The sequence below is a fragment of the Orbicella franksi genome, chromosome 9 (genome assembly GCF_964199315.1).
Source record: "Orbicella franksi chromosome 9, jaOrbFran1.1, whole genome shotgun sequence".
NCBI lineage: Eukaryota > Metazoa > Cnidaria > Anthozoa > Scleractinia > Merulinidae > Orbicella > Orbicella franksi.
In genome coordinates, this window is record NC_138153.1 from 28,052,808 (window position 1) to 28,068,543 (window position 15,736).

At 37.6% G+C, this 15,736-nt stretch overlaps 2 protein-coding genes across 2 annotated transcripts; one reads left to right on the top strand and one right to left on the bottom strand.

Moving 5' to 3' along the window:
- The first annotated feature begins 900 nt into the window (after positions 1–900).
- On the top strand, positions 901–6,254 carry LOC145496631 (ubiquitin-conjugating enzyme E2 A). Its single transcript, XM_081476339.1, has 6 exons — positions 901–1,120; positions 1,272–1,352; positions 1,450–1,475; positions 1,596–1,685; positions 3,611–3,699; positions 5,712–6,254. Exons 1-6 carry the CDS (start codon positions 1,077–1,079, stop codon positions 5,838–5,840), a joined length of 459 nt encoding a protein of 152 aa, XP_081332465.1. The 5' UTR covers positions 901–1,076; the 3' UTR covers positions 5,841–6,254.
- A 2,423-nt stretch (positions 6,255–8,677) lies between these two features.
- On the bottom strand, positions 8,678–15,416 carry LOC145496630 (solute carrier family 25 member 43-like). The gene is made up of 6 exons (XM_081476338.1): positions 14,340–15,416; positions 12,969–13,215; positions 12,087–12,217; positions 11,498–11,539; positions 10,529–10,663; positions 8,678–9,677 (listed from the first exon to the last, which is right to left on the bottom strand). Exons 1-6 carry the CDS (start codon positions 14,616–14,618, stop codon positions 9,498–9,500), a joined length of 1,014 nt encoding a protein of 337 aa, XP_081332464.1. The 5' UTR covers positions 14,619–15,416; the 3' UTR covers positions 8,678–9,497.
- Between the last annotated feature and the right edge of the window lie 320 nt (positions 15,417–15,736).

Below are 15,736 nucleotides of genomic sequence, written 5' to 3' on the forward strand. Positions count from 1 at the left end.
CATTCAATTGCATTATCATGCAACCATATCCATGAAGGTAACAATCTTAAATGCGGTGAGACATACATTACCGTGTTTTCACCTAACGTTAAGAGAAAACAATCGCTCATTAGCGTAATTCTTTTGCACAGAGATATCTCGCCCAATTTTCCTCGAAAATTTGATTATAGAACAAGGGACCATATGTACTTTTTTCAAATCATAATTTCACAATCCTCCCCTTGCAGATATAAATTCGGCCACTTACGAAACTTTTTGCGTACAACTCAGAGGGCGCACTACAGTATCCGTGTGACATACATGTACATGTACATGTAGTGACAGTTCGATTTGTCCAGAAATGCCACGAAGAAATAGAATCGCATTTGAACACCGCGAAAGGATAGTCAGGGCTTTTGAAGATGTCAACGAAGACTATTTACTATTTACTAGTGAGGCAATTGAAGGATAAATCGTTCAGCGAATTTGATCTTCTATCTTTCAAAAATAAATGTTATTATGGCTGTAATGTTTGTCTCGCCGCTTTAAAGATTGTTACCTTCATGGATATGGTTGCATAATAATGCAATTGAATGTTAGTTCTCATGCAAATTGTGTTATTGAAAGTCTTTTGTTGAAAACTGAATGTCGTAAAGTGTAAATGATTGTCGTTTCGTGACAACGAATTTTTTTTCCACCAAAATGAAAATACATTTACAGTCAATGAATGTCAAATGAAGGTATTGTTTTCCTTTTGATGATTTTGAATGTTAATGCATATGTAAATGTTTTTCTTGAACGTTCCTTACGCGCAAATGAAGGCCATATTGGTGTTAATGAGAGTTTAATGACCATAATGAAAGAAATTTGGACACAAATGAATGTTTGTTTTCTGTAAATGAACAGCAAAAGGTGTAATCTTCGGGTGGTTATCGTTTCCGGTTCGTTTAGTTACTTTGAATTCCGGTCAGCGGACAGAATTGCATCATCTGACGATGACACCGCAATTAGAGTGACGTCACACCTCGTTACTTCGATCGAAAACTTGCAGTGTTTGTCGGTGGATTTTGTGTTGTTACTCAACACGAAAATTCACCATGTCTACTCCGGCTAGAAGACGACTGATGAGGGATTTCAAAAGGTAGGACAATTGTCCTGACTAGTAAATGGGTCGTGGACGTTTTATGCTGGAAATTGTCGCAACGAAAGCGGTGAAAAGACACACACCGAGACGTCGTTTCGTTTTGATGTGTTCTTGCCTTCAATGTTTCGTTTCTTTTGGATATCTCTAGGCTTCAAGAAGATCCCCCAGCCGGGGTTAGCGGTGCTCCATCGGAAAATAATATTATGATATGGAATGCTGTTATATTTGGGTAAGTGAAGGCTGTGATGTTTTGGCGAGAAATTTGAAAGAGGCAGAGTTATGCATGTCTAACACATTCCTTTTCTTTGCCCGGGTCTTTTGCACAGTCCTCAAGATACACCGTTTGAAGATGGTAAGTTTACGCAACGTTGTTTCAATTTGTTATTATGCTCTGTGGTCCTAATATTTCGTTGCGTTGTTATCAACTAAGCAGTGTTTATTAGAGGTACGTATTTTGTGTTTGTCCCAACAGGAACGTTTAAATTACAGATGGAATTTACAGAAGAATACCCCAATAAACCGCCGACTGTTAGGTTCATATCAAAAATGTTTCACCCCAACGGTAAGTTAAGCCGTAGATTCTTACCACGAGTGGTTTGTTCTAGCTTAAGTCCTTTGTATTGCGCTTCCTGCTGGTCAATTTTTAGAACATCGCAATCTTGCATGTCGAAGCGGTTGTGTGAACTTTAGGTACTACCCATTTGTAATCAGCAGGATGGATAATTTTGACTCGACAAGGAATCATTTTATTGGTAGACCGAGATTCTTCTTGTAATTTTGCCGAGATCCACGTTTGTAAATGAACCGGTTTCGAGCCGTAATTAGTTTAACATTTTGTTGTGTGCAGTGGTAGAACTGAAAATTTTGTTTCTCACCGGAAGTTTATTCAGACTTTACATGAGTACTAGCCACGTTAACAAACGAACTCTATGTGATCTACGGTACCCAAGACAACCCTCCCCCCTGAGGCAACCTTATCAAGCATTTATGTGAGGAAATTTTGTCCTTGTGGGCCGGGTCAAGGTTGAACCTGTATGGTTATTTGCAACCCTAAATTGAACATTCAAATGTGCAGTTGTCCCTCTTTGTTTTGGTTCGATCACTGTTGGCTTTGCTGAGTTAATTTTTACTACTTGATGTGAATTTCTGTTTTAAAACCTCAAATGTGGGCAGCACCCAGCATGCCGTGAATTTCAAAAATGTTATCTTGTCTGACAGGGTACCCTACCTGCCGAGACAATGCAGGTCAACGGACCCCCTGAGACAACTTTGGTAAATTCATATAAGTGGTCATAAGTTTTACAACGAAATAGCGAAAATTTAACTCACCCAGTGTAACTCGGGTAGATGGTTGTCTTGATACGCAAACACATATAAATGGGACTTAGGACAAAGCCCACTGTTATCATGCCATTAAACACAATAGACCACTTTTGATATATTAAAATTCAGCTTGGCAGTGAGGCTTAGAGGATGCAAACAAAGCAAATTGAATGGCCATGTTTATTCATTTCTTTTGTTTATGTCCTCTAGGCCTCACTGTCAAGCTGAATTTTAATATATCGAAAGTAGCCGATTGGTATTTGAGAACACGAGAAATGTGGAAAGGAAAAAGCCATTTGTGAACTCCATAATGTTAGGTGCTCTCAGATGAATGGTTGCAAGTAGAGTGTTATCAAAGTGTTATAGATGGCTCTTGTCCCATCAGATCTTCGATGTAGATATTTTTGCTTGGGAAAATATGCAACATGATTTTGCCTGTTTTGAACTCCATATGACAAGGTTTCCTCATGACATCATTTGTAACTTTAGTTTCAAGTCAGAAGTCTAAAACTGTGTTGTTCCTTTGAACCTTCCAACTGACAGCTGTAGTTTTGAACCTATTTTACTTTCCATCAGTTTTGTTTTTACTTTCACATTTATCATGTGTGAGTCATACAGCACATTAAAACCATGTGTATTCCTGTAAAGGCGGAGCTAAGTGAAACCATTTTCATGCAATATCTTGTTGGAAGAACTTGTTTCCTCATTGCTTTTGCTGCAACTAATACTCTCAACTTTGCATAATTTGAAACATCGGACATTTCTATCGAAGCTTTTTTTTATTTCAAACAATGATTGATCATTTATTCACCTCTGCCTGCTTGTGCATGTGCTAAAAGCAGCCAGTCACAAACAGAATGTGTGACCTACACTGTACTTTGTTTTTCTGTTGTATTAACATCATTATTGCAGTGGTAATATGCACAGAGCATTACATGTATGTGGGTTCTCCATGTTCAGTGTTTTTCGATAAGATAAGCTTGGTCAATTTGTAAGGTGTAAATTGTTATGTACTCTATATACTCCAAGGTGGATAAACACCTACAAGATTAACAACAATGGCCAGGTCCAAACCTGTGCTTCTCAATTTCCACATGCATTTCCTTTTAAGTAAACATACGTGAGAGGATTTATGCTTAATATTGAGATGACGCTTCTTTGCAGTTTATGCTGATGGAGGGATTTGCTTAGACATTCTCCAAAACAGATGGAGTCCTACCTATGATGTGTCAGCAATTCTTACCTCAATACAGGTTTGTTCCCTTACTCTTTAAGGTAACCAGACTTTAAGGTCATTGTGCTGAAATAGAACCTGCACTGAGATTTTTGTGAAACTTTGCCTATCAATTGTTTATATTATAGGAACTTAAATTCTGAAATAAAAATGAGGGGTCCCCATGTTCGTTTAGGAGCAAAAGCACCTTGTTTAAACCCATAGAAATCCTCACAATAGCACCATGATTGTAGTTACGATTGCTTGCTAAATTCACGTTTCCGACAATTGCTTTTTGTTCTACACTGAGAATTGGTCCATATTTATTTTACACAGAGAAATTTATTACTCAATTCAAAACAGCAGAAAAAAAATGATACATCACCATACTCGTTTGTGAAAAAATGACAATTTACCTCTATGGCGAGGTCCAGCTGTAAAGAAAAAGCCGCCATTTTTTAATGTGCGCGTGCTAATCATGCGTAAAATTATGCGCAGTAGGGATGCGCAATGCAATACTGGGAAATGACCTTAAATACAGACTGTAAGTGTAGTCTAATAGGCCATTTTCATATTTCTGTTATTGGACTGGAACTAGCATGCAATGGAGGCTCGTGGGGGATTAATACTAAGTAACGCTCCAGCTAAGAGTGATAGCACCCAACAGCAAAGGAATATGCTGAATTTCCTTTTTAACTACAGATAATTGGCGTTAGTCATTAAAATACGGAATTCTGCTATTTATAAAACAAATATCATAACACGTCGATCTTGTATGACACATTGTTGTAGCCATCTTGTGAACAGCAATTCTTTGCACTTTTTACGAATTTTTCACTAAAATGGTAGAACAAAAATGGCCTAGAACAAGTCACGACTTCAGAATAATTGTTAACATTGTAAATGATCAATAATAGGGTCAATAATAGTGATCTTGGTGGTTATTCTCTGGTGATATCTCATCGTGTTGTTGGTGCCATCGGGTAAGCGTTTGGATTCATCTGTTTGATATCATGTGCCTTGTGGCTTGCAACTGAGGTGAAAGATTATCAAAATCCATGAATCCTGTACTGAAATTAAGCAGAGTAACAGAAGATTTATATCCATTGCTGACTGAAACTGGAAGTGAGATTTCTCTCCTTTATTAACACATTCAGGTCACATTCCTGCGAAATAATTATTTTGTTTTTGCTGCCAGCATTTATTCCCTGGCTTCAACATGAGCAGATTTCTTGTTAGATTCTTTCCAAAACTTTCCCTAGTTGATAACTAGGTAATCTTTTTTGGACATTGAAGCAGATGACGATCTATTCTGAGATGTTTCTTGCCGTAAGCTTTTGTATACCGAACTAAATTGTGGTTACATTTCTGTGAATGTCTTGGTTTTTTACCCGAACACTTTTGGCCAAAAAGACAATGAAATTCTGTTGATTATTAATAAATATGTCACAATTATAACAAAAGGAAGACAGAATAGAGCGTTAAGTCTGGCGGTTCACAAAAAGATAACTAAAAGCTCCTCACATATGAATTTCTTCATACATCGCAGCCAAGTTATGTGAAAACAAAGATATCCTGTTAATTGTAGCCAGGCAATCGACCTCTATGTGCTCTAAATTTTTATAATACCATTTCAATTTAAGGCCAATAGTGATTTAGCTAATAAAGTAGCTCAGATTAATTTAATTACCGGTATCAAATTTCTGCCCATTGACTACTAACAGCTCCTGTTGCCGGGGCCCCATTGTTTTTGCTATCGTTCTTAGCTGGATAATTTGTTACTCAAAAAGAGATTCATGTCATTGCACTGGAAAAGACTCCTTACACTAGCTTCAGTTGTAAGCTACATGTAGGTCCAGGCCAACACTGAGACTACTTGTATGAAAGTGGCCTTTTGTGGTATATTAAAATTCTCATCTGATGCTGAGCTTACAGGGCTAAAACAAGACTAGAAGTTCTCTGAATAATCGTGTCTCAATTTTAAAGTGATTTCTTTTGAGAGAAAAGAAGTTTTTTGACCATAACATGCTTCAATTTGCTTTAACCTTGCAGTCACTCTTAGACGAGCCAAACCCAAACAGTCCTGCAAACAGCTTAGCAGCTCAACTTTATCAAGAGAACAGACGAGAGTATGAGAAAAAAGTCATTGCAATTGTGGAGCAGAGTTGGTTGAACAGTTAATAATTACTTTCTATTAAGGCCTGCTAGCCATGTGAATTGCTTGCAGCTTCTTCTTCTGATAATTTGATAGTTTTGTGTTTTTTCGACACTTGCATCTCATGTGGCAAATGTGACAGTGAATGTGTCAACTGTACTTTGACCAGTTGCTATGGGCTATTGTATCTACAAATAGAAGCAATGTCGTATGGTGTAGGTAATCTAATATGTAAATTTTGCATTACATTAGGGTTATCGAGAGATTTTGTATAGTAGCTACATAATTATTATTTGAGTGTTTAGTGTTGTTTATGTAAAAAAGTAAAGTCAAAATGGTTTTATCAGTCATCCTTTTCTTTGGTTATAATGTTAGAGCTGGTTTTGTTTCAACAATGTCTTGATGTACATACACAGAAAATAAACTAAATGAAAGTTCTCTTTAGTCTTAATTGATTTGAACTGGTCCCATACATTCTTTAAAATAAACCCAAAGCCTTGTTTAGATGAGATAATATTACAGTATTCTTTTCAGATGTTTGGCACTGTAGCACTGGTTTTGTGTAGTGTTTTATTTTCACTTGTGAATTGTAAAGTCAAACCAAGTGAAGTGTATCCCTTAATATTACATTATTATGAAATTGATTTTTTGAATATTGAACCTGCTAGTCGTTTAGAGAATGTAATAATGAATTGATTATTTGAATATTGAACGGGCTAGTAGTTCCAAGAATACGGCTAAAGGGTTTATTATTCAAATAATCAATTCATTATTGCATTCTTGAAATGACTAGAGGGTTTAATATTCAAATAATCGATTTATTAATGTAATCTTGTGGGGTATGCTTCATTCAGTTTGATTCTAATCAAGAATTATGTGGGTAAATAGCGAACAATGAAAAAAATTGTACGAAATGAATCAATGGGAATGGGAAACTGTTAATGGCAATTTTTTTGAGTTCTGTTACTTCTTTTATTATGGTATATGACTGAGAAAATTACTTCATTGTGATTGGCTGAGAGCAGGCCAATTTATCATTAATTCCTGATTTCCACTGCGGTGCAAACTAACGTGTGCATTCACAAATTATCGTCTGCCATCATAATAAATGAGTAATTGTATCAAAGCTCAAGCAATTAAGTATTTCCATGCATACTACTCGTGATATTTGAAAACCTTTCAAATTGCACTTGCCTTAAGGCTTGTGCAATTTGGAGAGAATTTTCAAATGTCACTTGCAGTGTAAATCCTTAACACACAGTATCAGAGGTGATTGTTACTGTGAAATCCTGGGGCTTGGGTAGAATGACAATGACTTTAGAAAAGAACTCTGGTATGAAAATTAATCCTACGCAGCCAACTGGAAGAGAGATTTCTCCTACCGGCCTTGAATTAAAATTTTGAATCTACTGTCCAACCTTCAAATGACAGTGTGATGATTTCTTTGTGCGTGAAACTTGTGAACTGTTATTCTATCTATAAACTTTACATTTTGGAAGCAGGGCTTGTAGTGCTTTCTGAGCTACTGTAACCTTCTGAAAGTAACGACTGTCAAACCTTTCAGAATTAGCAGCCTTCGGGGCTCATTACTTTTAAAGGGGTTGTTACTTTCAGGGGCTCATTACTTTTGGTGAACGAAAGAGTAGTTTGAAGAAAAGTTCCTGTTACTTGAAAATTCTACGGGTTTTGTTTTAACACAGTAGACCATGAAACAATTGCCGTTTTACAACGCTTCGTGGCATAAGTGATACCTTCCCTTGTTGTAGAGTGCCTCAAATCAAGTTAACATATGGTAACTTTCACCTGATTATTGATTGAAAAATAGATATACACTGTACTACTGAACCTTGGTCTCACTGTTTTTGTAGGAGGAAGGGGGATTGGTGAATGGGGATGGTATTGCTACTTTTGGAGGGCTTGCAACTTTCAGGATTTATTAGCGACCACAATTATGTTATGTTACCTTTAGGGGCCTGTCACTTTCAGGAGGTTGTTACTTTCGGGGGGTTGTTACTTTTGGAAGTTTGCGGTATCAAAAATTTTCACCTTGAAGAGTCAGTCATGTTTATAATGCTACCCTGTAGCAGTTGGTTTCTCCCATGCGATCCTTTGCAGCGCAAGGTTAGCTGTAGGAGAAACCATCTGCTTGTAGGATACGTTACTGCAGAAACATCTGCATTGTGTCTGACAATACGGTGTCAAAAAAAATTTTTCTTTTTACCTATAATTTGATTATTTTTGGTTATTAATTAATATGTCAAGGGCTGTAAAGGGAGATCAACATTATGATAATTTTTATTAGAAAATAGCCCAAAGAAGATAATGCACTGATTGGTTTAAAATTGTGTTTCTATAACTCGATGGAAACAGAGCTAGCACGAGCTGTTGAGTAATGGCATGACAATTTACATTTTGATGATCAAAGTAAACAAATTGTTTTCTTTTTTGATGCAGAATTTTCTAAAAGAAATATTAAACATGTTCTTTCTGGTTCTATTAAGTTTTAGTGTAAATCTACTTTAGTGTTCTATCCCAAATGCCGTTCTCTGATTGGCTACGCTACTCACTATCTATTCTGTGATAGATAGTGAGTGGAGTAGCAGTGTACCCTTGTTAACAAAATGATGGCCGCTTCTTGGTGTTTTAGATAAACTTTTGAACAACTAGTAGATTTATACTAAAACAATTAGATTATTTGCTCTTAATTTCTCTGCGTGATAGGATCAACTATCACGCGATAGAAAACTCAAGCACATGATCTAATTGTTTAACAGAAACACTCGGGAAAGTTTGGGAGAACTCAAGAAAGGTGTGGAAACACTTGCCTATCAGCTTGTGTTCCTATAGCATTTGTCATTCTCCCAGAAAAGTCTGGGAGAACTCAAGAAAGGTGTGGAAACACTCGCCTATCAGCTTGTGTTCCTATAGTATTTGTCATTCTCCCAGACCTCCACTCGCATAGAACCATGGTACATGTTTTCTATTTTTGGAGAAGAGTTTTCTCCAGTCTTCAAGACTGAATCAATACTTAAAATATGACAAATGGTAAATATTGTTTCTCTTCACTTTAATACATCTTTGTGGTAAAAGCTTTTTTAAACCTGAATTTACAGTAAGCCAGGTGTACTACAAAATAACTTGACGTGTGATATACTTTTAAAATTATTAATTAAAATGTACTGATAGACAAATTACTCAAAAAATGAAGGTCAGCAATGTTGAGAGAATCTTACTTTGTTTCCCAAAGTTGTGATTATGTGGTTAAGGAACATTCAAGGAAAAAATGAAGTTGAATGTTCATATGACTTTTTAAAGTTAATTGTTAATAGATTATTTTAATTATTGACTTTGACTCCAACGGTAGATTGTGCAGTACACCCGCTGGTTTTTGCCTAGTTCTTGCGCCAATGCATTTAAAAATGCATTAATGGTTATTTTTCTTAAGTAGTGACAATTCAGCTACTCTCGAAAACATCTGACAAGTGTCAGACAAAGAAATGCCATATTGTCACCACAGTCTAACCAACTATTCTTTTACCTCACTGAAGTCATAGCTTTATGACAAATGTCAAAATAGTTGTGTGCCACAGGAAGCCTACTCTTATATGTGTTAGACTTTCTCATGAACATTAAGTCCATTTTCAACTATGTTCATTCACTCCAGGGAAGTGCGCTTCGTCTGGTCATCTGCTGTGTCCTTTCTTTTTGGAATAATGATGTCGTAATTCATTTGGTGACATGCTCTGGTCTACATTAGATTTTGGAACATGTGAAAATGGTGACTCAGTGTAACCATTGTAGAACAAGAAGACTCTCTTGCTGTACTCAAAAGACAGGAACATGATGCCAGCATTTGGAGCAATCTAGACGAAAGAAAGTTAGAGTTGGTTACAGTGAGACCCTGTCAATCCAGTCACCAACCCGCCACAAAAATCTGGCCATATCAACAGAGTGGCTGTATGAAAGGGGTTCTTTAAATAAGAAAATGACTGACTGAGCTTTTGTTTAGGCCAGAAAAAAGAGAAAAAAAAAACCAAAGTGGCTGTGATAATGAGGTGGTCAATTAACGGGGTGGCTGTAAGATGGGGTTCCTGGGTGCAACAAAACAACACAGTAACTCTGACAAGCCATTATATTAACCCCCAGCTTCAAAGACAGTCCTACTCAACTTAGAAAATTCAATGCTAGTAAATGTATTACCACAAAGTCTAAGATTAGTAATGACTGTTATTGCATGATTGTGAAATTTTGTTGTGTAAGATCTTCTTGCCAAACATCTCTGAAACTTGATATTCACTGAAAGGCTCATTGTTATGGTAGGTACACATAAGTACAGTTTTACAGGAGGGGGTTTGTCACAATGCAATGGAATTTGATTTTCTATGACAACTTGCAGGCAAAACCCCACAGTTGAATCGTCTATTTGAAAACCCCGAGTGTTCACTAGACTGCAAAACAGTTTGCAGTGTACAGCGAGCCCTTTATAAAAGGCCCCTGGGATAATGGCTATAATGAACTATGTTTTTTAGCGTGGACAAACTAAACAGAACAAAACCGTATTCAAATGAATGATGTAAGGGCTTTGTATACTGAACCAAATTAGAAGTATTGCAAGTCTTTCTCTGAAAGCTTTGGGCGAGAGTCTTTAGGTACTCTGTTCTTTAAGCAAGCTAAGGAATCCCCTGGAAAATCCTGAAATCAGAAACTTTCTCACCTTTAAAAGATTAGCGGTAAGACCTCTCCACAAACCAGGGAGTCCATTGACCTTCACAGTCTGAACAAAAGCACTTGTCATTCCTTTGAACTGGATATCAACTCCACCCTGATTTGGAAGAGTTTTACTTTGTGCCTGTCAGAAATACAATACATTATCAATTGCATAATATTTTACATCTTGTAAAATAGGACAGGTTCTGCTTCCTTGAACCTTTGAAATGTATCAGACACTAAGGGGAAGGGGCTACTACTAAGTGTACATGTACTTGTGTAGCTCTTATTTGGTCATGAAATTTGCAATCTGAGCCCTTTGTTTGGTTAAAGGTTAAAGTTATTGTTGAAGAATGTTTTTTGGAAGTGCACAAAAAGCAGAGTCCAGGTTATATTTTAAAGGATGAGAACTTGGTTATCTTCAAGGCCATTGGACAATGTTTTAGTCTAAGACTCTTCTAAGGTCAAAGAATTTGCCCTCTCTTGTCCCTCCCTGTCACAACTATACCTGGGAGAAGACATTTATAATCATCACACAAGTTTGTCTGTCTCAGTGAAATTTTCAAAGGTTAACAAGTTCCTGTGTACATGCAGCAAGTACCGCCAAGTAAACATTGTCCTGACCCTCAGGCTTGCCATAATCAGAATCTCTAGAGCCATTTAGGAGTGGACCAATTGACTTTTGAGGGGGCAGGGTGGTGGGTGATTTGGCACAGGCATGAAATTTGTTTACCCTTTCATGCACTAGGAATTACTTTTCTCGCTACATGTGTATGCACAATACATTTTTCTCCATGCAAGATGCTTTTTTCGACTCACTGGATGTGCATGATGCTTTTTTTTTCGACGGTGGTTAATTTTATGCATGAATTTTTTTGGTACAAGTATACTTGCAGTATTTCTTTTTTCAAAATCATCCACCCACCCACTCCTCCCCCAACGTCAAATGGTCCACCCCTTAGAGTAAAATATATACCTGCATTTTCTTCCTGATTGTGTCAAAGGGAAACGACAATGTCTGAAAAAGGAAAAAAAATTTAGTCAAGTACTGCCAACTAAATATAGTTGAACCCAACTCAATCCTACTTCCCTTCAATTTGGCATTGTTTTTCAGTTATCGATTTCAGTCTCGGTTATGTTACTTCATATGGACCACGATCAATAAAATATATTATTTCCACATTTAATCATAGCCTGGTTGTTTGAAACCCATGCTAACCAACTGTTTTCTTTCACCTGAGAGTTTGAAATAGTGGACTCCAACAGCTGCATATAGCCTGAATCCCAATAATTTTTACGTAAATTTTAGTTTGTGATGTCATCCACACTCCATTAAATGTAATGCATGTATATACAAGCACTCTAAATGTCTGGTACCCTTCATCAGTCCTTGTCGTACCATGGGTTGCATAAGGTCTGGTATTCTTCATAGCACTAACAATAGCTTTATTTGCAAAGGGAATGCTCCCTGATTTCCAAAATGTACCAATTAACATAATATGTTTTGATCACTTCATACTTTTTTTACTATTTAACAAGAACACCATGTCAACAAAAAAAATCACCTTAGCAACAGCGGCAGCCAGACAGCCACTAATGAACATATATGTTGGGGTGAGATCACCGGGAGGTTTTGCAATTGAGCTGTCAAGAATTCCATATGCCAAATATGAACCTCCAGCAAATGGTACAACACCTAAAACGAACACATGACACAACAAAATACTCCACGACGAACACAATGGCATATTGTTTAATAATTATTAGTTCATTTTCAATTTACAATGCAAAACCTAAATGGCTGATCACTAAGATTTGACTTTGGTTTGCTCAGTTCAATGCATCATAAGACACCATCTACCTCTTTGTCACATAGCCAATCACTAGATCAAACCACAGCTAGAGATCATAACCTTTAAGGTTTACAGTTTATTCACCCTTTATCTGATGCCTGCTAGTTTCTCCTAGCAAACAAAATAACATTCCATGGATGATTACAGTTTCTAGTTCCACCATGCAAGGAGGACGCCTGGGACTAGTCTGGTTGAGACATCAAGACAAGAATACAGGCAGACATATCTTTTGAACCAAACAAATGTGAAAGTGAAATACAGTCAAACCCCTATTAAGTGGCCACCTCTTAAATGGCCACCCCTATTAGGCGGCCAGTAATCAAAGTCCCAATGATGGCTTTTCTATTGTTTTTACCTCTATTAAGCAGCCAGCCCCTTTTAAGCGGCCACTATCCATTTCCCCAAGGGTGCCCGTTTAATAGGGGTTGAACTGTATACCATAAATTAGACACTGCTGTGGTGTACATAGATAAGTAGAACTACATTCTTGTTTTGACATCACGCCCTGACTAGTCACAGGTCCCTAAATTTGACAATAAATCTGACGTTTTTTCGTAGGCAAAATTGTGTATCATGATTGTAAAAAAAACCTACCAAGGAATGTTGGTAATATTCCTTTATATAATGCCAAAACTCCCTCTGCTTTCCAGACTTTCCTGAAACCATGCATTATTCCACGATAGTGCAATAAGGAAGGCTTGACATTCTGGACAATAAGTCTTGTCTTCAGCATATCTGCTGGGTAGACTAAGAGTGCGGCAATAAGGGCGCTTCCTGAACCAGCCACCATCCAACTTTTAGCATTCAAATTGCCTGGCATGTGTGCATCTTCTAATAGTGCCTGGAAAGAGGGATAATACTTCATTTAAATATACAAACCTCAATCTTTATTTGGTGTGAATGTATCCCTGAGGCAGATGTTTATATGTGGATATTCTGTTCTCATAGACAAACAGCTTTTTGAGAGTGAGCAATGTTCAGCCAAATGGCACTGTAAAATGTCACTTGAAGATAGAAACTAACTTTCACTTTCATTTTGATGCAAATGGCATGGCTTTCCACTTGAGCAAACATGCAAGGCCAACTTTTGTCAGAAAGAGTTATACCTCTTTGGGGTTCCTATCTCATTTTTTGGTTCACTTTGTATATTTTTTTTTTGCCTTTTTTCATTTTATTTTCTCTTTCTTTCTGTCCTCTGTGATTCTGTTGGGTTTCTAGTCACCTTTTGGCTCTTGTGGGAGGGGGGGGGGGAGGGTGGTGGGAGGGTGGTGAGTATCCCAAATCCTGTTAAGTTTTGGCCTCAATATCCGGTATCCCGTTAATTCCAGTTGCCAAAATTAACGATTTTCCTACGCGATATTGCATATTTTTGTCTGATCTCAATATCCCATATTCTATTCTTTTACCCCAAAAATATCCTGTATCCCTTTAATTTTGTACCCAAATATCCGATATCCTGAAAACCCTACAGGTACTTTTCAAGTAAAGTGGCCAATAAATACAAAAGGCAGGGTAAGTCTTGAAAGTTCTCAATTTTTTGTAGATTTATTAAATATTATGAATCACTGGCACAATTCATTCTATTGTGCTTATTCAGTGCTGAAAGGCTGTGTCCCAGTTTATTTCCTGATGAAAACAACCTTCTTCACCAGACACGACCAGAGTGCACGTTCAGTTTGATATTTGTGGGTAGGGGAGGGGAGGGGAGGGAGAGTACATGTTGTAGGGTAATTTGTTTACAAAATAATTCTGGCTAAACCTGAATGATATTAACCCTATAATAAAAACTACTTGAATGATTTCTAATGTAGAACGATAGGATTTAACAGTTTCCTTTTAATAAGCTGGATGCTATGCAGATAAGCCAAAGCAGAACACATTGACACTACACTTCAAATAAACCAAGTCAACTTCAAAGATTTTCTTTACTTTGACAACAACCCTGGGTAACACCCCATGGCTTACCAGCAAGTTGTGGAATGCAGCCAGCTGTATCGCACTGTAGGGAATTAGTCGCAGACAAGAGATTCCGTTACCTTTCCAGAAAGCCTTTAAACCCTCACTCCGATAAATCCTGTTAAAAGATCTGAAAAATCCAACGCGAGATTCGGGAGTTCCAACCTGAGCCAACACCTTCACAACTTCGAGTGGCGAGGTCAGAGTTCTAGAGAGAACACCAGCAATTCCCCCACAGATGATGCTTTGAAAAAACGTCAATCTTTCATCTTCTGCAGGTTTTGCCATTACCGAAAACTACACTCTCGAAAACGCATCATTATATTTGTTCTCATCGTTTGCCGCGCTAATTGCCGCCATTTTGTTTGTTAGTGGCGTGGGACAATGGTAACTAGAGTTCAGTCTCCTTGGGGATATAATTTTCGCACAGGCCACAACACAGGCCACAGGCAAACCAGCACCTAACTGACTGCACGTCCCTGGAAAATGATACGTGGTACAAGGCATTATTGACAGTTAAGCTCGGGATTGGGAAGCTCTCATGCCTCTAGGCCATGCCTCTATATTTTTCAGTGCGGTTACTGTCGCCTTAAGTAAGGCTATTACAAGGGGCAAAATATATTCCTAGCATATGGTCACCTATCCTTCCTCAATTTTTCCCCGAAAAAGGACAGGAAAGTGGGTGGTACACAGCTTTGTACTGAACAGATGGTTGAGAACACGTGTAATTATGGAGGTGTTACAATACCACAAACATTACAAAAAGGAAATCAGATCAAGTGTTGGATTTTTCCTGTCTTTGTAGGATGATGTTAGCATTTTAGATAATCTTGATGGCAGACACCACATGTACTGCCATGTAAAGGCGTCGAAAATTACAGTTGTAAACCGATTAACTGTTTACAACAGATGGATGTGGGGGCCCAGAATTGTATACCTGGTAACTCTCGTGCCTTAATCATTTAAGTTTCACGCTGGTTGATTTCCTGCCAGTCATACTTATGGACAAATTTCTCGTGCCGAGCTGAGAATTTTGGGCTATGGCAGTCTTGACTGACACACTTTCAAGATATATGAGAAACTCAACCCAACACAAGAAGAGAAAAGTCCATGTAGATGATGATACATCTCCCCAAATTGTCCGATTTTCAAGGGAAAAAGCACTAGAGACGGCTTAATGTTTGGTGAAACACATCCTTAGACTGGTTGCGGGATATGCTCAAAACATCTTCCAAAATCTTTTGAGTGTCATCGGAAATCTTTCGATGTCCTCAGATCTGGTTGGTCTTCTTAAAAAATCCTGATACTTTCAGGATAAAAATCTCATGCCAGTAACTCACAAAGAAGTTGAAAGAAATAGGATAGTTTGGAAATAGACTGACAACCCATGACGGTTAATTATGAAA

Excerpts from the sequence above, each read along its gene's own strand:
- LOC145496631 (XM_081476339.1), top strand. The coding sequence starts at position 1,077 with ATGTCTACTCCGGCTAGAAGACGACTGATGAGGGATTTCAAAAG. Across the intron at positions 1,476-1,595 it reads AGATACACCGTTTGAAGATG|GAACGTTTAAATTACAGATG; the intron begins GTAAGTTTACGC and ends TTGTCCCAACAG. Across the intron at positions 1,686-3,610 it reads AAAAATGTTTCACCCCAACG|TTTATGCTGATGGAGGGATT; the intron begins GTAAGTTAAGCC and ends GCTTCTTTGCAG.
- LOC145496630 (XM_081476338.1), bottom strand. The coding sequence starts at position 14,618 with ATGGCAAAACCTGCAGAAGATGAAAGATTGACGTTTTTTCAAAGCATC. Across the intron at positions 10,664-11,497 it reads CAATCAGGAAGAAAATGCAG|GCACAAAGTAAAACTCTTCC; the intron begins GTATATATTTTA and ends TATTTCTGACAG. Across the intron at positions 9,678-10,528 it reads TTACCGCTAATCTTTTAAAG|ATTGCTCCAAATGCTGGCAT; the intron begins GTGAGAAAGTTT and ends TCTTTCGTCTAG.